Source organism: Ixodes scapularis, unplaced genomic scaffold (genome assembly GCF_016920785.2).
Source record: "Ixodes scapularis isolate PalLabHiFi unplaced genomic scaffold, ASM1692078v2 PGA_scaffold1__304_contigs__length_218370807, whole genome shotgun sequence".
NCBI lineage: Eukaryota > Metazoa > Arthropoda > Arachnida > Ixodida > Ixodidae > Ixodes > Ixodes scapularis.
Window position 1 is genome coordinate 5762821 of NW_024609846.1, and position 24721 is coordinate 5787541.

Sequence of the window (24721 nt, forward strand, 5' to 3'; positions counted from 1 at the left end):
ATTCTACGAGTCTTTTTGATGTTCCTTATACCTCCCCCAGAAACCCGAGCATTCGTCATTGGAGTACACAAATTAAGATGTGAGTAGCATGCGGAATTACTTTTGCATGTATTTCTATCGCGCACGCACGAAAGGAGTGCAGCTGCCTTCGTACTCACCCTGAATTGCAGCATTCGTTTTGTCGCGGGTGACGACAACAAGGCAATCTCTCGCCGACAGCGAGCGCATTCGCTTTAATTCCCGATAAACGTAAACGTCAAAAAAGCTGGCTTGCGGCTGCTATGCGGGAAAGCGAAGACATGGATGCTAAGAACCGGTAGGGGAGGTTGTTTTATAGACAGTCGAATATAATTGCCATGCTTACCTTAGTTTTGTACTAGGTGATGGCCGCCTTGAATAGTTTGAAAAATTCTATTGGTGCGAAAAGAGCAGTTTATTTGCGACATTATTCACTGCCGCGGTGATACACGACAAGATTGCGCACTCAAATAGTCAGCATAAAGGACTGATGGGCAGTCAAGGATGTTAGCGATCCGCGTGATTAGATTAATCGTGTGACGTGTGTTTGTGGTATTTGTATGGGAGCAGTGTTTAAAGCATTGTATGTGTTGTGTGCTTACTCTAACTACGTCTAGGCCTAACTATAGCTCGAACTGTAATTCTCACTAACTGCACTGACTCCTCTAAACACTTTGTTTAAGGCTAGTGGTTTAGCACCACTAGCGCTAAACAAAAAACGTTCCACATAGCAACTCAATTGCACGGCGATTTGCGACACATTGTTCCGAATTCTTTCATACAATTCATATTGTCAGTAGCACCAATGCAAAAGGTCCAGATATATTGTTTTATTCAAAATTAGATTGCTGGTTCCATGATGGTTAAAACGTCAGTTGTACTACACATTGGTACACCCTCATCTCCATGACTGTCTACTAGTTTGGCGATAAATGACTAAAAGAAATACTGATAGGTTTGTTTTTAGATTTGTTTTTAGAAAATGAAAGCAGTAACGTCTATAGAAATGATTGAGCATACTGAGCACAAAGCCTGTTCTTTAAATGCGCTACCATTTGAACTCGCATTGTGACAAAAACACGGCGGTGTTTTTCGTTTGTCAGCGCCGGAGGGAGGAGGAAGAGGTGAATGGGGGTGAGGCGTCCGACGCTGCCATTGGTCTGTAGCGCTGACGCCAGCACGCTTACACCTCTCCATCTCTTCTTGGTGCTGACAAACTAACAGACACCACCGGCGCTTTCGTCAAAACGAGCCCCATCGTTTTTTCAAAGGAGTGTCGCACATCTGGCGCGGAGCCAGAGAAGCGCGGGCGCCGCGGCACGGTGGAATGCGGGCGTGCTCAGTTGCCGCTCTGCAGTCGCCGGTTGTTCTGCGCTCTGGGTCTCCGTTGTAGCGTTGCTTGGGCTGCGATGTGCGTGTGTCGTTAAAACGATGGATGCGGTCCCCTCCACTAGTGATATGGATGCGGTTCCTTCCACGAGTGGTATGGCTGACCGTATCCGTTGACGTTGACGTACCCCGACACTGTGTACATAAAAGGAGTGAAAAAATTACAGGAACGCCCATTGGTGGATTCGAAGGGAATGCGTTAGCATGACCCTTGAGAAACGCCACACATGTCCCCCTTCGGGAAACGCGAATACTGACCCCGTAACGAGGATAAAAACGGCGACAAGCGAGAGGAAGCAAAAGCAAAGCCATAAGAGAAGAGTGAGGGGATTAGCGTTAGTCATTCCCAGAGGGGGGAAGGTGTATGGTATTTCCCATTTCCCTAGAAATCTACCAATGGATCTTCTTGCAATTTTTTAAACGAAGTTTTCTAACCATATTTCATCTGTTCCTTCTTAAACTTGCAATGCATATGTATATCGAAATAATTCGTGACCAGTCTCGTTTTACGGACGCACTTCTTTCTAGTAATACAACACACAATCTTCGACAAGGCTCATGTAGAATACCTTGGTTTAAAACGAATTATGGACATCCCCTATTCGCATACTTAATACCGAATTTCTGAAGCAAACATCTAGCAGTTGTGGAAATTACTTCGGCATGTGCTTCAAATCATAGCTTAAAATAGTATAAAACAGTACCTTCTGTACTGTCACGTTGAGTGAATACTTTCAGGTAGTGTTCTCATTGGTCGTGAGTTGTATTACCTGGCCTATTTTGCGTCGCCAAAGTGTTAAGCAAGCACTGATGATTGTCTAAGCTCTGTACAAAATATGCTGTTCTGATCGTTGTTGGTGTATCTCGTTGTACTTCTTTAATATATATTGTTTTTGTTTTCGCCTGAAAAGCAGTGTAATCGGGCGATAGGGCCACGTCGGGCAAAATCGAATTGCTTCGTGCACTTGACAAATTGGTTGTGGGTACGTTTGCACAACGTTGAAACTGGCCTACCTTCAACAAGCGAATTGTCCTCTCAGCTATGGATGAACAATTTCGCCAGTGCAGTACAACCACTAGCCTAAGGTCTTTAACGTGCACCGTGCGGTAGTGATACAGTACCGCACGCCGTTACAATGCTCATCCAGATCGAGACGGGTAGGGGTGAAGATTGAGCCCAGGTTCCTGGGTTCTGCAGTGCGAGCTTTCGCTCCATGTACTCCGGGACGGCGTGCGCAAGGCCAATCCGCCACCGATACCCGTCTTTTTGCCGCGTTACCCTTGCCCCACTATGTAAATAAAAAATAATTAAAATCAAAAGTTCAGATGGTCTGAGTAGAGGCTTGAAATAGCTACGCTTCTAAGTAACGACATGTCAGCCATCAAGGCGTTTCAAATCATTGCTGCCAGTTATCTCAAACTTTATATGAACCACACCAAGAATGTTTTTTTTTTCTACAAAATTGTGACAGCACGGTAAAGCAAATTGCTATTGCCTGAGTTTTCCGGCACAGTAACTCAAGCGCAGGTAGTCGTACTTTTAATAATTGTAGCCACCACCCATTGCGGCCGCTCTGTATTACGGGCCGAAATAGCAGTTGACCCTAGAAACTAGAAATATGAATCGCCGATACTCCAAAAGTAGTTAATTTGCTGGCTCTAAACCAGACAAGACCTTGGGTGGTTTATACTAAAATGCAAGTGTTAATCAGCTCATACTGCAACAGCGGAGCAAGAACTAACTTAAGAAACATAAAAAAATAGAGATAACTATAAGCAAGCAAAAGTAGAATAACGACAACACGGCGATATATACAGAAGGATACACAGGCTTGTGTACGATTGTTCTTGTTACTTACGTTTTTCAATTGTTCATAGGCATGTTACACCACGGGCTGTTTTAGCCCGTGGTCAATACCTGGAACTCTGGTGTTTGGGTGAACATGTGAACTGGTTTATTCTTGTCACTAGATATCTGTCGTTCTGAGTTGCAAATGTGGCCATGTCGAGTTCAAGCAAAACATTTCATTCCGTACGAACAATTTTGATGGACACATAATTTAAACCTCGTTTAGATATGACTCAATAAAAACAAATATTCGTATTCTCGACTCAAACAGCATGAGTTCCATCTCCGTTCCCCTGCTTTATAATTTCGACAACCGTCCGCGGAATGTTTCGAAGTTAATTTCGACAGGCACAAGCGTCGATATCTAAGATTCAGGTTTTTGATGATGGGTAACATTTAGTCTTCTGAATTTGCAAATAAATTATCATACAAAAAATAGAAATGTGTATACAAAATAATATAAATTATGCGATAAGAGGGCTCAACAAAAGTATCAAATCATCTCTCTCGTTTATATATGTTTTCTTTTCTGAGCATAAAAATCAGGGATATATGAGGAAAAACATGTAGGCCCTTAGGATTGTAAAGGTTACTTTCAAGGTCCCCTGTCACTCCACATGATTGTCAATCAAAAGCAGGTTAGAGACAAGACAATCTAAAACTTGAGATTTTTGACAGCTTTGCTTACTTTCACTTTAAGTCAGAGGACAATGAAAGCTAGAAGACGCAGGAGCCCGAGTGCCAAACTGAACTTCTGAGGACAAGGTGCCTATGATGCGCATGATCGGTTTAGCAGGTGGTGTTATACCCACTGAAAGACGACGGAGCGAGTGACGTTGCATTTCCGGCTCTGCTTGAGGGTCGTCATTGGTTGCTACCTTTCGTTACGTTCGGATTCAGTGACAGAAAATAAAACCTGCAAACAACCATTTCATCCTTGACTTTGACTCTTTCATATTGTTTACTGACAACTGCGCTCCAGACATTCCAACGACGTATAAAATCGAAGAGGGAAAACGTGACTTCTGTAAGCTCTACGAAGACGAACCCAAGCCAATATGAAGATTCCAGCATCCACTGCTCTTGCTGTAATGGCAGGTAATTTGCTTTCGTGAATGCAAAACACTGTTTCAGCAAGCAGACCATTTTTATGTTAGAAACATTTCGTATGTTTTTAACATAGAACCGTTTTCTTACGGATTTAGAATTACCATTCTGCATCACAAAAATGTTAAGTTCTGGGTAATGTGGGTTGAAACTACTGAGTGACAAGCGAGAAGGAGATTTGGACGCGTCCCGAAACCAGAGCTGGAACTAGCGAAAGAAAAATTATGTCCACGAAACACTGGTGCTAGGATGCCTAAGATTGTTTCGTTCCTGGGGTTCAAGATGCACTTTGATGCACCGTTCCCCCACGTTAATTCTACCACCTCATCTGGCTTTTCACTGCAGCTTGATAATATCTGAACAGACAATATAGCACAAGGCTAAAGTATTCTATTCTTTTTGCATGATCAATAGGACTTACATAGCACCTGAGCCTCCCATTGATACGCGGGCTTTTTCTCGCGGCAATTCAAATTTTTGTGTCGGGGTGGAGCCACATGTTGTTTTTGTATTTAGGGGATAGGTCGTTCCGTCTTTTTAGCAGTATTTCTCCAAAGGTAGAAATTAACCGAATGAAAGTCAGACGTAAACAAATAAAAATAGACAAGAAATACCTAGATGCGTAGGAATTGCGGCTTCAAAGAAGCGTGGACACCAGTGGCGAGATGTTTGAGGTAGAAATTCTAACAAAACTTAAAACAAAGCGTTTGGAATCTCTATCGTTAGCATTTTTCATCCAGATTATCTTGACCAGATCTCGTAAATACTGCGTTTGTAACTTTTTACAGTTCTTTTTTCTTCATCATGGCTGTAAATATTGGTCTAATGACGGGAGAATGACAAAATGCCTTCATAAAAAACAGATTGCTTGGTTGTTGAGTTTCTTTCATTTATATGCCCTATTTAAAAATCCACCAGCCCTGGCCTGGTGTGTTTCTGACTTTTTCACCAGAGCGGAAATTCAAACACGGATCTTGGAGTGTTCTGGTGTCTTTGCGTGATCTAGTGTCTTGGCGTGTTCTGGTGTATTAACGTGTTCTAGTGTCTTGGCGTGTTCAGGTGTCTTAGCAAAGCTTCATATTGATGACCACGCGAAAGGTTGATTGGTATGTCTGTCCTATAAGACTTTTTCATGGGAGCAGTTTACAATACGTCCCGTTATAACAAGGTCAGGGTTTTGCCCATAACTATAAGACATGCCCGTGTGTTTCCTTTTTCATAATCCACTCCTGAAGGAATCACTGAAATATATAAGGGGACGAGGTAAAAAAACATTTCGACTTAAATCTTTTACCTGTGATGGTACGCGAAGAATCACAGAAGTATGCGAATGGTCATGCTCGTTGTCTAGTAAAATCATACACAGTTTTAGTAAAAAAAAATAAACCTCGCCATTGGCCAACCTCTCTGTGTAGTATCTAGTGTTCTGCGTACCCAGAAATCTGCGAAGACTTAGATGCGCGGGATTTGATTTGGAGAAACCTTTCCTCTTTTCATCTGGAGTAATAATTAAATGTAAATAGATAATTTATTTGTAGTTAAAACAATCTTGATTTTTGTAATATTATCTCATGTATTCCCAAATGCTCAGGGTTCCATTTTTTCTATGTTGATCAAGACAGGCTTAAATGTTGCAAACACGCAATAAATAGGGCACTTTAGCTCAACTCATATTCTTCAATAAATCTATTGAAACGTTTTTACATTCCTTGCAGTCTTTCTGCCGATAGTAACCTGTGCTCCAGCAGGAGACGCCGAGGAGGAAGACGACCGATCTTGCGCAAAAAGGGACCAAGAGGCCAAAGAAGTGGGAGTAGGTCGATTTATATAAAACATTCGCAGCGACCTCTATTGTAGGCGTCCTAGAATACCTGAAATGCAGTATCCATACCCTATCTCACATGCTGGGCCTAGCGTCCGCAAAGGTACCGGGGCATGAACGTAGCCCAAGCAGTTGGAATGGAGGGGAAGGAGGAACTACACTTTTACCCTTACCGTCCTTCCTGCGATCTCACCCCTTAACCTCCCCCCCCCCCCTCTTCGCTTTCCACCTCTTTCAATTTAAAAGCGCACGCCACTCAAAATTCGTACAAACGGCTTTCCTCTCCCTCCCGAACGTGGCTTCGTCAAAGCTGCTATTTGCGCCTCCAGCTGGTTGCTCGCCCTCCCGCGGCAGAAAGGGGAAGCGCTCTAGTGAGGGTTCCCGGTTCTCCTGCTCAGCGGGCACGGCGAAACTGCTCGCTATCTAGGCTTGCGAAATGTTATATCCGAATGCAAACAACACTATTCACGGTCCCAATGTAGTGCTGCAGCCGAAATTCAATTGTACCTTAGTAGAGAGTTTTAGTATTGCGTATAGAAGCAAACGCAAGTACTGTGTGTTTGCGTTAGAGTTGCGTAATCCACGCTGCGCGTGTGCGTCGTCGCCATGTTCCAATCCAAGACAGCAATTTCGGGCTCCACGCACGCGCTGTGTCAAACACGCAACGCTAACGCAAATGCACTGTACTTGCGTTCACTCGTATACGGAATACTAAAACTCACTACCGTTTCACCGTTTTCCAACGCCCATGGAACGTGCTGCAGGGAGCAGACGTGCAAGCGGGTAGGCGTCCTTCTAACTGGAGAGGCATGACGTTGGCAAGACAACGTCGCGAAAGAATTAAAAAAAATAAATGCGCCGGGAATTTATTTTTTTTGAGGGGGGGGGGGGAGGGTAGTTGGAAGTTTTCCGGATTGTCGAATTCGCGACTTTGGTAGTCCATATGGTTGCCCACAATTAAATGCTGCAATTGGCACCAGTGATGATAATTTGGACATTTTTAATTGCCATAATTGTTCGCCCGTTTCAAATAAGATAATAAGTAACAAATTATATTAGAGCTCGAAAAACTATGTATTCAAATATCTCCTCTGTGTTATTGTTATTAATACGAATTGTGGCAATGTAGACCCTAAATAAATGCCACAACCACAAAAAATAGCCATTTCACCATAAAATACTTCTCGGTAAGGTCTCATTTCGCTTTATTTTGAGTATATTGAACATTTGAACGTCGTTATCAAGACCTATTGCCACTGGCGCAGCTGGTCAAGCATAGGCAGCACGCCCCTGGCCGAGTGGTTACCGTGCTTGGCTCCCATGCGAAGGGCTGAGGTTCGATGCCTGGCTTCGGGTACATCTTTTTGTTGTTTCAGTAAATTGCGCGTTCTGGCATATTCAAGGTCCCTGTTGTTTATTCGAGCTTAGAATGGTTCTACGCGCCAAACCTCCTACGCCGATTGTTTCAGGAGCCCACGTGTTTCCATAATGGGCTCGGCATGGCGAGCCTGAGTCCGTCTCGCCCCAGTGCTCGATCCTAATCTTTGAACGACATTAACCTTCTTCTATCTTGTTTTGGGCACGAGCTCGCCCCATTAAACGTTTAGTTTCTCCAGTTATTATGCGCTTCCTTATTTGTCATTTATGACATATTATAGACAAACAGCGAAACACTAGATGTAATATAAAGACATTTGCGTCAGGAGTTGCTTCTAATTAAAACACACGCACACTTCTGCTGTCTGACTCGGATTCCGTTGTTGGGTTTTTGTAGTGAGAAGAGTTTTTCGTTATTTATACGTTTTTTCAACATATTCTAAACTAGTCACCCGTGCAATATTTAGTAAAATATAGATTGTTTCTGTCAGTCTTATGGCTGGGAATTGAATCATTAAATGATCTGAATACCGCAAAACCCATTACAAATTCCGCAGTTCATTCTTTCACGTGACAATTATATGAGCGAGAAAAGAGAGCTAGAAAACGCATATATCAGCACAGATTTTTGTAAACAAATCAAATGTTATACGTTATCTCTAAGGTGTATGAAAGACTGTCTTTAAAGAAATACGAAACTCTCCAAATTATTTTGAATTCTTGAATCAGGCACGTAGGTCCTAAAAAATAAGGTTTTCGCAAACAACTTATTTAGCTTAATAATAACCCTATAAGACACACATTGAGCTATGAAATAATCCGATGCTCACACTTATACCAAGCAATTAAATCCAGAATAGAGATTAGTTTCGGTTTCGTTTTACAATAGAAACGTTCCTCCTGGCGGAAATATTTCGCTAAACACCGTCTTTGTTTTTATAATAAAGGGGGGACCTGCGCTCATAACACCCTAATTTGTGTCGCTCACTGAAGCCAGCACGCTAGAAAGACTCAGCAACTAGTATTGGTGCCTACAGCGAAATCAACGCCGCGTAGCGGCAACGCAAAAAAAGCTCGGGAGAGGAGATCGTTCCGACTTTATCGTCTGCTCTCGCTGCTTGGTTCTCGTAGACAGCACTGAAACAAACATCGTTTTCAGTAATTATTTTTATCCTTACGCCGTGTAATTCCTACACACTGTCTCGAAGAAGGATTCTACCGTCGAAAAATCGCTTTGCTTTTATAGGTAAGACCGAGTTTACCCTGCAGTGCAAAAAGGTATACAGGTCCGCGCGCTGAACGAAGAAAGAGCCTTTCGTCCGCTATTTTGCCTGACTAGCGCGGCCCCTATAGTTCGCTGGAGTCGCGAATACCGGCACGCACTTGCGACCCTCACTATAACCGCCATTTTGGAAAACGAGTGGCGCCGCCTATAGTATGCTGGAATTGCGAATTACGTAGGAGGCAATCGCAATTCGAGTAACTAGTGAGTCATAATACAGGGAACGATATGTTTTTATAAATTGTTGTCATTCCTACTAATATATAATTTATTTAACTAACTACGTATTGCCCTTAAGGACCTTGAACATTTAATAAATTATGATAATGATCATGATGATTATTCGATGGCCCATTAATATTGTATCTGAGTACGCAATGTAAGCGTCTCTACCGGCTACCGGACCCGGATCGCCTAGAGGCGTTGCCTTCTGAATGCTCATGGTTTCCTCTTCTCCCGTCGCCCCTCGAAATTGTACTCCTCCGCTCGGGGTTCGAAGGTCCAAACGACTTCGTGTACGAGAGGAACGTCGACGCCGCAATGGCTGTCGGCCGCGCAGCTACAGATTTGAATCGTTTAGAAGACACTAAAGTCTCCATTAGGGAGCAGGAAGAACCTACGAGTATATCTTTAACACGTTTTCCGGCAAACATGGCTGAAAAACTGAATAGGCGTATAGAACACGTTGTGTCAATTCCCGCATTAAATTTAGAGGTGAAACTGTATTGATCTAATGGTCACCTCACGTCAATTTGCTGAGTAAGTTTAGCGGGGTAATAAAATCTGTGTACACGGCAGGCGACAGCAATTTTCCCGCGAGATTTAGGTACAACTTTACTGGTGCATAGGCCACGTGACATCAGTTTCACCTTTAAATTTCGTGGGGATACTGCATTTCATGGTAAAAAGTCATGTATGTATAAGACATTTCTTGTCCAAGAAACACATATAATCAAAGAAGATAGTAAGATCATGCAATGACGGTATAAGAACATATAAGAACAATATGAGGCTTTATAAAACGTTATACGAAACGTCTTATAGGCTTCTTATAACATCGCATACACTCTAGTTTAGTTCTTATATGTTCTTATATTACGTTATTTGAGCATGCGCGCTTATTGGACCAAGACATTTCTTACACATATAACATTTTTCACTAGAGTTGGAGTGCAGGTCGCAGGACACCAATCTATCCCGATAAATTTGGCAGAGAATTTTGAATTGATGGTTAGGTCAAGTGAAGTGACTTACCATGCTCAATAAAGCGGGACAACTGAATTCACATTTACGTAACGTGAATTCAAATTTCGTTCAAATTCAAATTCAATCGACGCACCGTTGCCGCAGTGCGTTGGTGTAGATTTAGTCTTTCCACACGTGTCCGAACTTCGCTTGAACTCTGCACGTGCGGAGAACGAAACGGCACAAACCACCCGTGGCACCTCCGCATGCGTCTTGTGAACTAAAGTTGTGGCGGCTTCACGCATGCGGCGAACGCTTTTTGAAATTCGTCTATTGGCCTCAGTTTCCCCGCTGAATTGCCTCTCCGCACTGAATTGGTTCCAGCTTCCACACATGATGTCAGTTAAACTAACGTCAATTTTCCCCACTAAATTTAACTGAGAAATCCACGGACGGAGCGACAAACCTACGGACCGTCAAAATATTGAGAATAGGGTGTTCATTGAAGACAACGTCACAAGCCAGGCGAATTAGTTGTTATTCGACGTACTAAATCCCGAGACGGAGGCGAAGAAAGAAAAAACACAGTGTCTTCCGCTGTTGGTCCTGCATTTTTTGCCTCCTCTGCCAGGTTTTAGTTCGTCGTGAGGGAGAGCTGTTCGGAACTATTCCACGCTTTGTAAATTAACAGTTAAAAGTACATTAACAGATTTAGATTCTTGACATTTATTTAAAAAAATTAATTCAAATATATATTCAAAGCATAAAAATAAAAACGTTCTATTTAGACAAAATTTAGATAGCATTTCATGCCCAGGAAGGACGAAACAGATGAATATAAACAGTTACCATGCATCTCTCTCTGGGCTCCGGGCACATATCTCTAGTTTCATCATCAATAGGCTCTGTTATGAACGACGCTTACGATATACATATGTGTCCCCCCGTGAACTGTGGACGTATCACTTCTTTACGTGCCCGTATATCATAGTCACCTTACATCTCAGTCTCTCGCTGGCAGAGTGTTAGGCCTAAACGACCGTTGCTGCGCGGAGGAGCACAGCCCCGACTGGCAGACTTCCTTTTCTGGCTTCTCCTACTCAAAGGTGACGTACCAAAATCGTGGTTATCATCCCGTGTTCCCCCGTTGTGTCCGGCCTCTGTTTGACAATGTGAAGGCGTTCCAAGACCAGCCCACAGCCAGCCGCAGCAAAGACCAAAAAATAAAATACATAACCACCCACCACATCCCCTCAGTTTCACCCACCAGCTACACTTGAACCAGAATGTCCATTTTTCTTTCATCTAAACATTACTATTTCATCATCGATATACACGGCGCCGTAGGCCTTCGTGGTACGGGCGATTGCCTTTCTTTGGCGGAGCGATTCTCAGGAGCTAGAATAAATATCAATAGCTAAAATAAATATCAATATCAATATGAGTAAATATTCATCAAGTAAAAAAATTTGAAGTCGTGTTCATGCTAACAATATTGAAAACTGTACATTTCCTTATACAAGCGCAACATACTTATTGGTAATATTTGAGATATTTTTCTCTTCTGCAGGAAACAGTCGTCCAAAACTGCAATTACTGGTGCCTCCCAAACAAAGACAACCACTACCACTACGTAAATAAGTACTATCCCGAGGGCACGAAATGCGAGGTAAGTTTCAGTGAGTTTAATTAGACTGCTCAAAATGCGGAAAACGTATATTTTATGAATGAGCACGTTAACTGTAAAGAAAGCCGAACAGCATTCGATACATACAAAATGGTGAGCGTCAATTATAAAATAATTAAAAAAAATATCACATATATTTTCTATTATTCTGGGCTTAATATATTCGAGCTCAAAACTTAATATTATCCAATATATTGTCGCCGCTAAAAACAAAATAATCCCTGCAGCTTTAAATTCTTTTCGCACCTCGAAGTACTAAGTCCATCGTAGAGGTTGCTTCACATAGGCAGTGCAGCGCCGAGTGCGCACAGTGATCAAGGCTGAAGTTACTTCTGATTCAGCGCTATACTTTGTCCTATTACTGTTGAGATTTCCGCATCACAACTTGTGATGCCCGGATGTAGCCCGCCGAAGTGATATCAATTTCTTCAGATCTCAGGCTAACTATAAAAGTGCTCCTGAATGCGAGTTCGATTTCTTCTGTGGTAGCGGTGAGACATCTTCGTTCAGAGAAATAAACAATCTACGGTATGTAATCATACGAGCTCAGTCCTTCTACGGTATTTGTTTTGTGCACACCATGAAACAATGCCGGTCTCGGCCGGAAATAAATTCCTAGTATTATACGCACTGGGACGCGCCTACGGTCAACACCTCAGCAGCGAAACATGAGACTGATCCACTGAATCAACTCACATCTGCAAAATCAGTACTGGACTACAGGCGTTTTTTTCAACGTTGATTTACCGCTAGAGTAACACTGCGTTGTATATTTCAAGATACATTTAATCTTCGCAACACGTGTATTCTTAGCGGTGCTTTAGATTTTAATCATGCTGCGTGAACATTCATCAGAGGTATTTTGATGCAGTCATTGCTTTTCTTAGTCAAGTCATTCTGTGCGATCTAATATTGTGAAGTATATGTAGTACCAGACAGGCGAACGTTAAATAGATTTTAGTTTCATGGCGAGCTACATATTAACCCCAATTTGTTAACTAAATCTCACTAACGCTTATAAGAGCCATGCTTTAATGGCTGTATCAATGGTAATTAGTGTTGCAGGCAAAATAAATATAAATATTTTGGGTCAGGGCGACGAGTTTGAAGATATAATACTGTAAGTTGTCGGGATTTTGTCACCATATTTCGAATCTGGAGGCAAGAAGAGCGCTCGGAATTCTGTCCATAATTATGCTCAGCAGAGTGTCGTAGGCGGTTCAGTCATGTCATCACTATACCAGCATCGCATTCAACGTGAATGCACGTTAAGTCCCTGGATAAGAGCTTCCTACAAGTAGCGACATTCGTTGAAGCGCCGACTGCGTGACAGTGCAGGGTTTGTTTTGAGAAATGTTTTGAAATTCGTTGCCTTGTAATGTAATCCATAAATTGTTTGAGCCTCAAATAGCCGTTGCGGTCAATATTGTCAACCTAACGTAATCCATCTTATCTTGAATTAAAGGAGTAATTAACAAATTATATTTAACTATATCAGCCTCTTCCTGAAATTCCTTCCATCTAAAGTTTTTTAACCAACTTTCTTGCACAGACGAGACTGGTGTAGCTTGCATGGGTTTTTCTTTTTTTCGAGCAATGATTACAAAAGTTAGAAAAAACACCATGTATATAGAACCCTAAAAAAATTAGAGCGCTTCTATAAAATTCATTTTTGTTACATTTCTTTTTGTGTCACCTGAAGTTTCATCAATGTCACTTCAAGTTTTACCAGAAATTTACAGTTAAAGAAAGTTAAAGATGAACATGGAAGTTCGGATATCCGCTATATTCACTGACAGATCAAGGAACGCATATTTCTAATTGGTCATGGAGGAGTTCCCGGTGATTTCGTGCGAGGGTTAAATTCAGTATTCGCATAAGTAGCGCTTCTTACACTGATTTTCTTTCGCTTGGCGGTTAGCTTTATTATACTGACTACCAGCTTAAAAAAACGTTGCATGTCTGCTGGTATCATATTAGTGCTCCGCAGTCAAGGAGAGTTTGATAATCGCAGATTAGAACGCCGAAGACAGACTCAAGTTGAAATAAAAGCAATCATAATACGCGGCCTAGTATGCTCAACTTTATTTCATTTTGAGTCCGTCTTCTGCGTTCGAATCTGTGATTATCAAAACCTCGATGATTGCAAAGCAACAATGTTTAAACTTCAGAAGCTTAATTGATCCGAACGTTATTTGGAGGATAGGTGATTACTTGAATTCAGCGAAATAGTCCATGGGAATTAATGGAATCCAGTCCCCATATGTAAATGTTACTTCTGGTGTCCCTCAGGGATCGGTGTTAAGAGCCGCTCTCTTGTGTTTAATATGTATTCACGATATAGTTGTAAACGTTTCCTCTAACATAAGATTGTATGCCGATGGCTGTGTTTTATACAGAGACGTCGCTTGCAACACTTACATGTTTTCCCTCCAAAGCGACTTGGATAAGATTAAAGCTTGGTGTTTTAAATGGAGCATGTGAAATATCTACGAGTTATTTTTTCATCAAATCGAACTGGGAACAAACGTGCTGGTTATATCACTGCAAATGTTAGTCGGTCACTAGGTTTCTTTAAACGAAATTTTAGCTTAGCTTCATGATTGCTAAAAGAAACCTTGTATTTTTCACATGTACAATCTATTCTTGATTATGCGTGTACAATCTGGGACCCCTATATAGCCTGAATTTAGATGATCACATTGAAAAAAATCCAGAATCGCGCTGCCAGGTTCGTTACGGTAAATTATGATTTGAGAGTAAGTGTTACTGACCTTAAGTCGTCCCTGGGTTGGAGGCCTCCGAGACACAGACGTCAATGCCTACGAGTCAAAGGCGGTAATACCCTTGAAACCTTTATTTAACATTTTTCACGTAAATACTTATATCTCCAAATAAGCATATCTCCTACAGCCTGCTTCCGTGTCTCTCAGAAACAACACAAAAAAATTCGTCCATATAAATCTGAAACTGATCTTTTTAAGTGTTCCTTTTTTTTTCGCGGTCAATTGATGTCTGGAAAAAATTACCTAATAAGGTTGCAGAAATTTCAATGCCAGAGCTGTTTTCTTTTTTTTTTTTTACGAAGGCCAGTTGTATGCTTAACTCTCATATTCATGTGCCTCTAAGGTTTAAATTTGTTGTGTTTTTTTTTTCGTGTATAACGACGTTTCATATTTGTTATAATTTTTTCATCATATATAGTTTTTGTGTGTACTGTAATGTCTTTTTTTTTTTGGCGTGGTGGGTATTCAAATAAATAAACAAATAAATATTGGGGATATTAATATATCAGAAGTAGCGCTATTTTTTAACTGCTGTGTCCTCTAAATCAAATTTAAGTGAATAACGTGTTAAGGGTTAAATGGTCATTTGTTTATTATTATAGAAGAATGGTATGCATTTATGTATGTACTATGAATATATACTAGACGGGTATGTATGTACTTGAGCTAGTCGGTTACCCAATGGCACTCTTTTTAGTTCGTCGTCAACTGAAGCTTAATAATAAACACATAATTATGTTCTAAAATTAAAGTTCAGTAGCCAATATCACTCCATTGCGTTGCCCATCCTTTAACGTTCCCGTCGTCTCTTTAACGCTTTTTTCCCATCCAGTGTGTACCTCATTTGACGCCTCCAAAGGCCTGCAGTTTTGTTAAAAAAAAAGAAAAAGAACCGGATGTTTATTTTCATTTTATATTTAATAAATGGTTACACTCATCGGCCATTCCGGTACAATGTAAAATATAGATCCAATTGGTAAACCACTAACCGATGAGTGTTCTGTTTCGGAAGCTATGTGTCCTGCTCGGTGTCTATCGCCGCGCTCCGGCAGCGCGACCAGGCTCGTCGCTCGCGATAGTCCCAAGCGTCGTCGATGGTGGGAAGCAAGCGCTGGAAGCGGCACAACTCTTGCTGTTCCCTGCAGTTCTCGTCCTGGCAGTGGCTGTAGAGTAATTCGCACGTCAGGGTTTCGGAGAAACAATTGGGTAGCGCCCAAGGGAGCTCGGAACGACTCTTAGAAAAGCAACTCATTGATGACTGAGCTCAGTTCTTCATAACAATGAACTTGCTATTTTTGCTCCGTGACTCATTTTATAGTTTACAGCTCGGTGCAGCACTGTTTCATAATGCTTCTTAGGTAGCAATCTAAGAAGCAGCCTAAGAAGCAACCAAAGAAGTGTCTTAGGTAGCAACTTTGGTGCCTCCAGGAAGAAGGTCTTTTCTAAAATAAAGAAGAAATAATTTTCCCCCCAGTTAAAGGAAAACGAATGCGGTTTCGAGCCTTTTTATGATCGTGCTTTTGAAGATGCACTAAAATGAAAGGCTAGAATTTTAAAAGACCTAATGCACGTAACTAAAAAGAAGTCAACGAAAAAACGTTTTCTTTCAATATTTACTCCGCCAGACGGAATGTAGGTGGGAAATCTGAATGTCACGGCCCGCTATGCCCCGCCCAGTACTTACTCCGTGTTTACACCTCTCAATGGCTGCAGAAATGATCGATGTGTAAAATTTTAGCCGTAAAATTGCTTATCAGTGCCGTAGTAGTGTTTTGTTTGACATATATTTATGTTTGAGAACCAAACAATCTAAAAGGTTCATGATTGTTGTTTCCAAAAATATTACGAGATTGTATCTTCCGCTTTGGTTTCAAACGGTCACACACATATAAACAGATTAGTAGTGACCGCGCGGAGTTCTACGAGCTCTACCAAGTTAAAAGCACACCTTATGATCTCAGAGATCAAAATTATATGACACCAAAATCTCGAACTAATTGCGGTTTACAAAGCTTAGCACATCAAGTTCCTCAATTTTTAAATAAGTATTTAGAAATTGAAGAAATAGTTAACGATGCTGTTTCGTCTTTTAGCTTTAAAGAGAGTGTAAAAGCTTACTTCCTGCTGAATGCTTTTTCTACTATTGTTGATTGTACGGTTGTGACGTAGGCAGTGTGAGGTGTGCTCATGATAATGTATTAATACTTTTAATTTGGATGGTACGCGAGTGTTATGTGCATTTATATTACTACTGGCGATACCATTTTAGGTTTTGTATAATGATTGTCTGAATGCCGTTGAAAATTATTTTTTTTCTATAATATTTTTTTTACCTCTGCTGCTAAACGATGTACACGGCTGGCGGAGCCTCGTCAGGCGGCGTTATATCGTCTTTTGCCCACCAGCCCAAACTACTGAGTCTGAATAAAGTTTATTATTACCATAGAAAGCGTTGTACAAAAAAGCGCCTTTAATAGTGGAACACGATAGCGTTATCGGGCACCGTTCGCGAAGTCTTTTCATAAAAAAACCACTTGTTGGTAGCGTCACGTGTACCGTGACATCAGACGTGAGCGTTTTGGGTCGTTTGAAATTCCAGTGCGATGTCCTGTGAGGCGATGTCACACGCGTAACATCACGTGTGACGTCACACGTGTGATGTAATGCGTGACGTCGCACGTAGCGTATGAAACATCACACGTAGCTGTGTCGTCATGACCCTATCAACCCGCTAAATTTAGCGGAAATATTTCCCGCCAAATTTAGCGGAAATGTTTTTCGCCAAATTTAGCGGGACATTTTCCCCACATATATAGTGGAAAATATTGCCGCCAAATTTAGCGCAAAGATGTAACCCTTGTGATATCACGTGTGACGTCACCAGGTGCATACCGGGATGTTCCTGCCCCACCAATGCCTCCGCCGACGCCGGATTTTCTTCGACAAGAGTACCTTATTGCAGTCGCGTTAATGTGTTTTTTAATCTTTCATTTGTGCAGTACGGATGGGGCCTGCAAAGCTTGTGTATAAACGAGGCTTGCCATCATCCAGAGAGTGATACCTATAAGGAGTACGTGTCGAAGAATTCACGAAAGGATAAGGTGCCACCAGGAAAAAAGTCTGGAAAAACACCAAAGACTCCAACAGGCGAAGAGGAACCACCTGTGACGCCAGACAAGGCGGATGAGGAAGCTGAACAGAATGATAAACAAGACGAGAAAGAGGAAGATGATGAGAATGAGGATAATGACGAGGAAAAGGATAATGACGAGGACGACCAATATCAGTACGAACCAGACGAAGAGAAGGAAGGGGAAGATGAGGACAAAGCGGGCGAAAAAGAGGAAGAGGAGAAAGAGGAGGAAGAGCAAGACAAGGAAAAGGAGGAGAGAGGGGAGAAAGAGGAGAATGAGAACAAAGAGGACGAAAAGGACGAAGAGGAAAAAGACAAGGAGAACGAAGGCCAAGATGAAAGATAGACAGGGAACAGCTAAGAAACTAGAAGCCAGAGAAACGCACCGGCAATGGAAGAGGTGGAACGCGCTTTTATCGGAGGTCTTATGTTTCAATAAACAACCCATGGTATACCTTCCATTCGTGGTTTCCGTTTGTTAAAAAAAAAAATATATACATATAATGTTACATCCCCCTTTATTCAAGATAGTGACTTTCGGGTCGGTTTCCTTTTAACGAAGGTCGCATACATTGTGAATGCCATACTTTTGCTTCGATACCTTTATACTGTCTATGCTGCAGAGTTCGACGCATTTCACCCAGAGAAATGTGCGACAAGCTCAGTTTTACATATACATCTAGAAGGAAGCAGCCAGTTTGGAGGAGGAGGGGACAGAATGATACAGATGGTTTATGTACAAATATTGAACCATCGGGAAAATGACCTCCTCGTGGGAACAAGCTTGTCATTATAGTGCATTGTATGACACACAAACACCAGTTTATCTTTTGGTGTGTACTATAAAGTGATGTCGCCTGACGTACTCCCAGTTTAAATTATGCCTGGACGCAGTGCTGATGTTATCCAGTCCTATATCAGCCAGAGTAGTCAGGAACAGAAAGGAGCGTGCGCTGGTAATTGACTTTTAAACATACCGTAGTTTGTTCGGACTTAAGACGAGTCGTCGAGAGAGAAGTCTACCCGTATGTCCGAGGCCAAAATGACTCCCATAATTAACGTCGGGCTGCTTTGAATAAAAAATTACACCATCTTCCTGAGGGGAACCATGGGGTGATGCGGAGCATCGTTCCATCACACTTCATCGGAAGAACGGAGTGAAGTGGAGTCAACAGCGGTGAACTGAACGCGCGCAGAAATTGGTTTGCTCTTGATGTTTATACAGCCTTTATGGAGATGCGCCTCAACGGGTAATCGGTCTCTTAGCTGTAGATGAGAAATTTAGCCAGTGCAGTACAACCGCTAACCTGGGATTTGTTAACGTGCATCACGCAGTAGCGATCACACGAACGCGTGCCGGTACGAAACTCATCCAGATCGAAACGGGCGGGGGCGGCGGGGACTCGAACCCAGAAGGTTCCCAGCGCAAGCTTTCGCTCCATGCTCCGAGCTAAGACGCGTTAGCCCACTCGGCCACTTCCTCCCCTTGAACGCGCGCAGCGCGCTACCGCTGCTTATATTCACACTTGAAGGAGAGGAGACTAGAGGAGGAGAGTTGCGCCTGCTCGCGCGGTGTGAGTAGAAGCGAACGCACGCGAAGTGCACGCAGCTGGTAGCTGCGCGTACTTCGCGCAGCTGTTGGAGAGAGAGAGAACGCACGCGCAGCTGTTGGAGAGAAGGACGCAGCTGGTAGCTGCGTGCACTTCGCGCAGCTGTTGGAGAGAGAGAGAACACACGCGCAGCGAGGAGAGTTGCGCATGCGTAGTGTGAGTGCGGACTACGACGCCGCGGGACATAGACCCGAGCAAGAGATGCTCCGCATCTAAAAGCTTATGAGTATATTGCAGCCCCAATAAATTCCTAGTCGTAATGACAGAGTTCACCCGTCGACTTAACCACTCGACACGCCCGAGCGTTTCATCAACACCGAAAACGACGCTAATAAGAACTTAACCTCTGCATGAAGACTAAAGGGAAAGTGGCGGACGCTGCTCTTCATCTCGGTGGAACTTTACCTGCCGGAAGTCAAAAAGTATTTTTTGTGAAAAAGCCCTATGTCAAATATTACTCAACCAAAAAACACAATTTATTTGAAAAAAGCATTGGCGTGTCTGAAAAATGCTTGCACTCACACGTATCGCTAAGAACGTTAAGAGAAATATTCAGCTATATTTTCGTTTAAATAAAACTAACAATAGAACACAATAACATGCCACATAAAAACGTACGAAGACGAGACTATATGGTAAACTCAAACACGTTTTATCTGGAGACATGTTACAAATTTGGAAATGTCCTAACATTTCCCGCACCTCAAATAACCAATCTGTCTCTCGATGGTAGCACGTCATATCAGGGGCATGGTACTCTATACTTTTGCCATAATTATTAGGCAACAGCTTTAAAACAATATATTATATCATATAATTTATCATATGACCCGTTTATTCTAGAGGTAACAGGCAATACATTGATAAAGCAAAGAATATTATTGGCTAGCTTGATCGGCGGCGCAAGCTGTATAAATGTCAGGTTGCCAGATCCGAAAAGGCGGGTGCTCCAACAGAGCGCAACGTGCTGAAAATTTTAAAAACATTTTTTTAATATGTGGATATCCTCAAATACATAAAATAAAGACCCGTTCAGACACTTGCGTTTGCCTCCGACCGAGAGAGACAAGACCGTTTTTTAAGCCTTTTTGTGACGGCTTACGGTCTTCCGCATTGCTGCCCATCCGGTTGTTAGCCATCCTAAGGTGCTTAAAAACCGTTCTAGTGTCAGTCGGTCACAGTCAAATGCAAGTATCTAAACGGACCTCAATTAGCGAGGAACCCTTTACTCAACCTCCTGGTCGCGTGATTTGCAGTTTATTTTTTTTCTGTTGATGGCTGAAACAAACTTCTTACCCGTATTAGTGTGTTTGATAGCAGAGCTCTTCTTCATATTGCTGCTGTCTTTGTGAGGCTCCAATTCAGCATACTTTGCGTAGATGTATGCACATTTACATACATACACACAGATACAATATATGCGAAAATGACAAGATTGTCATTGTTTCTTTTTTAAATAAACCCATTTCTATTTACACTCAATGCAGCCGAACAAATGCTTCGCAGTCACTTTTTACCGTCGTCTAACTGCGGTCGCATGTTATGGCTTTAAAGTTATTGAACGGGAGAAAGTCAGTTTGTTTCAACAAAGACTGCTGCGATGCTCTGCCCAGTCACCAGGAGTGCAAAGAAAAGATACAACGAGATTTTCGAGGGATGCCGGCGTGTGAAAGAACGCGCCAGCTCTAGGAACGCAGCTGCATCGACGGGCGCCGCCAGCGCACGTAACCCACCATGGTGAAACAAGATAGAGGTGTCTGACCGGCGCCGCGTTGCCACGGAGTTGGTGTATCAACGACTGGCTCCCATTTATGGCAAACACCGTGAGATGGCACAATATAAAAGAAGCCCGAGGAATGGGCCTTATTCGTGTAGAGATTTTCGAGGCCGCGCGCCGTTCCACCACGCTTGCGCGTGGAGTCTCATCCCTACAATACCCTTGCCGGAAGATGCGCGAAGCCCAAATAGAATCTAGACCCCCTCTCTGGCCGTGTTCAGACACCTCTTTCTTCTTCCACCGTGCACCCTACGCAGCCACGAGATCATAGAGCGGCGTCGCGAACGGGTCCCCAGCTACGCGGCGCGCCGAGACAAAGCGCTCACACACCACGAGGGTTTGTCGGGTCATATCGAAGCTGGACACGACTTCTCTTACCCCTGGTCTATCTGCACATGTGTAATATTCGCTAGACCATCACCGACCTAAGCAGCCTGTAACGGAAGCCACATTCTCCGTTGTTCGTGGTTTCATATAATTTGAAGACGGCTACAAAGATGGGATTATGACGAACTTCTCAACCTGGTTCCGCTGCGGTCAGTTATCTTTCTCAAAGCAAGAAAAGCGGCTTGGGGTTGAAGTTGTTGGTGTTCATTTGTCTTCAGGGCTCTAATTCACAATCGGCACATCATTTTTAAACAGAGGTTCAGTACACATTGTAAAAAGTGAAAACGCTTGGATTTTTTAGAGAACAGAGGCGAATTAAGACTTATTAAATGTGTAAAACGCTACTTTGGGGTTAATGGAAATTGTACTTATTTTCACAAAAGCTGCATGGGCTGCACCGACGTTATTATTTATGTGCAGTCCATGAGCACTTTCTCTTTTGACAAAACAAACGCTTACCAGACTGCAATGTGCGTGGAGTATAAAGTTTGTTAAAAGTAAATTTAAAAAAAATTTGGGATGACTTCATAAAGTCCAATAAACATTTACATGGTTGTCACTCTTTTCTGTATTAATATTCTGCATTCTTCAAAAGAAAAAAAAGAACGAAAAATGAAGGGTGAGCCTGAACGATTTCCAGCAATCTTTAGACAGCTTTATCATAGCGTTGTTGTTTCTCGCGTATACGATAACCAAAAGTGCACGGTACGCTGCAAATCACCTGCTCGAACGATTTGAATTGACCATACCTGAATGATGTTTGCAGTCGAACCTCTGGCATACTCCTTCTGCTTTAAGTTCAGGTCATTCCTGGTCTACGAAGCTTCCGAAAGGGAATAATGAGAATTGAAATGTCTGCGATCCCCTTAGTTCAAAGTGCTGTAGGGTACCCCTCCCCCTCCAATTAATTACCGCTCCACGCGTTACTCCATAAAGTCAAATTATAATTACTTGTGAAATTAACGCGACCAGGACATCGCCCGTGCTGCCATTTGAAGTAGCAGCCATTTTGAAATGATTTCGCTTGACCCTTAATCTTACCAGAACTTCAGATTGAAGTCCACCATGACTGCACTCCCGCAACACAAGCAACAACACAAAAAAAAAAAAATTCAACAGTGTCGATTGTGCACGGAATACCTTAGTATTTCTGTTTTATTCTAAGCATCCACAATGCCGACCCACAATTTGGATACGAACTGTTTATTAAAATTGTCTTTTTGTTACTTTGGTATTACAGTATTCAAAATATTTGTTTTGAACGAAGAAATTACTGATTGTGATTGGGGAGCTTTCGAAGAATGTTTTCGGGAACCCGCAACAATCAATGCAACCCGCTACAACATACGCAACTCTGCAGGCAAGTTAAGTGGTGCACATGCGCAGAAGCGGCTCTTTCGCTCCGGAAAGTGTTGAGGAAGACGGAATTGATCTAAGAAAATTTCCTAATGCCTGCAGGCAGATATGAACCTAACCATTAGAAAAAAAAGTACTTGAAATAATAATTGAGGGCATTAGAATAGGTGGCCGCAACATTTGGGTGCGCCTAAGAAATTGGGGTACCCAAACGCAGCAAGGTTGGAACCGCCGGCTTATAGAATGGGGATTCCCCAGCGCAGCAGGGCGCGCTTGCGTTTTCCTCTTGCAGCGCCAATGCGGCAAATAAGTGGAAAATTCAAAAGAGAGAAAATATTGAAAAACGTCGAACATGTGCGCTCAAGGGGGCACTCTAGCTGCTTTTGCAGCTACCCATACAAAGTGCATTTTGTAAATATCCGGACCTTAGTCTTCACAGTACGCTATTTATTGTCTAGAAATTCAAAATAGGTACTGAGAAAAACGTAAATGGAGATAATGGCGCGACCAATAATCAAATTTCCGCGCGCTCTTAGGTGATGTGACGTCACAAATGGTACAGAATTTCAGGTTGCGCAGGTCGTCTTAAATATATGCCGAGCATGCTGTTTGTGCTCCTTAGTGAATGTGCTTCCAAGCATTCTTTACCCACAATCAAAAGTCTTGTAATCAGAGGAAACGTGTTTTACTGTCCAGTTTATATCATTTCTGTGGACCAATTTCAGTTTTGCCAGTAGGGCCTCTCAATTTGAGAAACATGATAGGAACAAGAATTGAAAAAATTCAATAAATTTACTAATTTGTTTTTTTCGCACGAGACTTGAGGAATTGGTACAGCCGTCTATATTGTTGCGTGGAGTAAATTTTGAGGCAAGTCTTCAACCATGAAAATGTCGCTGAGGTAGTACTTTTTGCTTACAAATATTAGTTAAGGTAAAACCCAATCAAACCACATAAAACACTAAACAATCTAAATCAGAACACAAATGTTGTTAGCTGTTTTCTACCGAAACAAACCAATTCGTAGCGGGCTAATATGGTGCACACTCTCGGATTGTTTTGGCCCTTAGAGTGCTGCGTTGATCGTCTGTGGCCGAAGACTTAGGCCCTCAGGTGTACCGAAACTGAGTCGAACGTGGGTGAGCATGCTCTGCGAACAGCTGCTTTATTTAGATCTGAGCTGGATCGACTTGGAAGCTTTAGAAGACTTGTGTTTTGGCTACAGGTAACGTGCTATCGTGTTCAAGTAAAGTGGAAAAAGCGGAGCGCGTTGCCGTCGGTACATGCTGCGCCTCGTGGTGGCCTTTTGGAACTCTAAAAACTCTGGGTTGGAGAGTAGGGCGCTGCCAGGGTAAGCGTCGTATTACGATGTGTTTTGACGCTCGTCCAGCGCAACCCAAGCTTGGACGCTGCGCCGGTGGTGCGCTGGGAGTTTCATCAGAGACACTTTCGTTGGCACGGCATGAGCCATGCGAGGAAGCTCGCCGCTCGCAGCATGACATACAGCTGCTAGCACGAGCGCCTGGCGCTCGGGTCCATGGAGCATTATTCCAGCATCATGGCTCTGCGTTTTCTTAAAGGGCAACTCCACTCAAAAAGGCAACCCCATCGAAATGACTGATATTGCTTTAGGGGGGCAAAATACGGTCATACCCAAAATATCACGTCAAACCGACGCCGCATTACCGATTAAAACCGATATTAAAAATGTTCTCCCGGCTCGGTTAGCGGCCCGAAAGCGGGTGAGCAACGCTGGCTCCGGGTGAGCTAGTGAAGCAACACTGGGCAATGACGTAGGTCTAGTCCTACGCTCTCGTACAGACGCCGCGGACGCTTCGTCTCCTGTGGCATTCTGCGATTCTGCTGACGGCAAGAGGTGCTTACCACGTTATCCTGTGTTCTCCTATTTTTATTAGCGTCCAGGCAGTTCATTTCACACCAACATTGCTTTCGCGA

The 24721-nt window shown here is 42.7% G+C and overlaps 1 protein-coding gene across 1 annotated transcript; it reads left to right on the forward strand.

Annotated features, from left to right (window-relative positions):
- Window positions 1–4305: 4305 nt before the first annotated feature.
- Window positions 4306–18166, forward strand: LOC115322458. The gene is made up of 5 exons (XM_042290608.1): window positions 4306–4354; window positions 6079–6176; window positions 11600–11698; window positions 17502–17788; window positions 18163–18166. Exons 1-5 carry the CDS (start codon window positions 4315–4317, stop codon window positions 18164–18166), a joined length of 528 nt encoding a protein of 175 aa, XP_042146542.1. The 5' UTR covers window positions 4306–4314.
- The last annotated feature ends 6555 nt before the right edge of the window (window positions 18167–24721 follow it).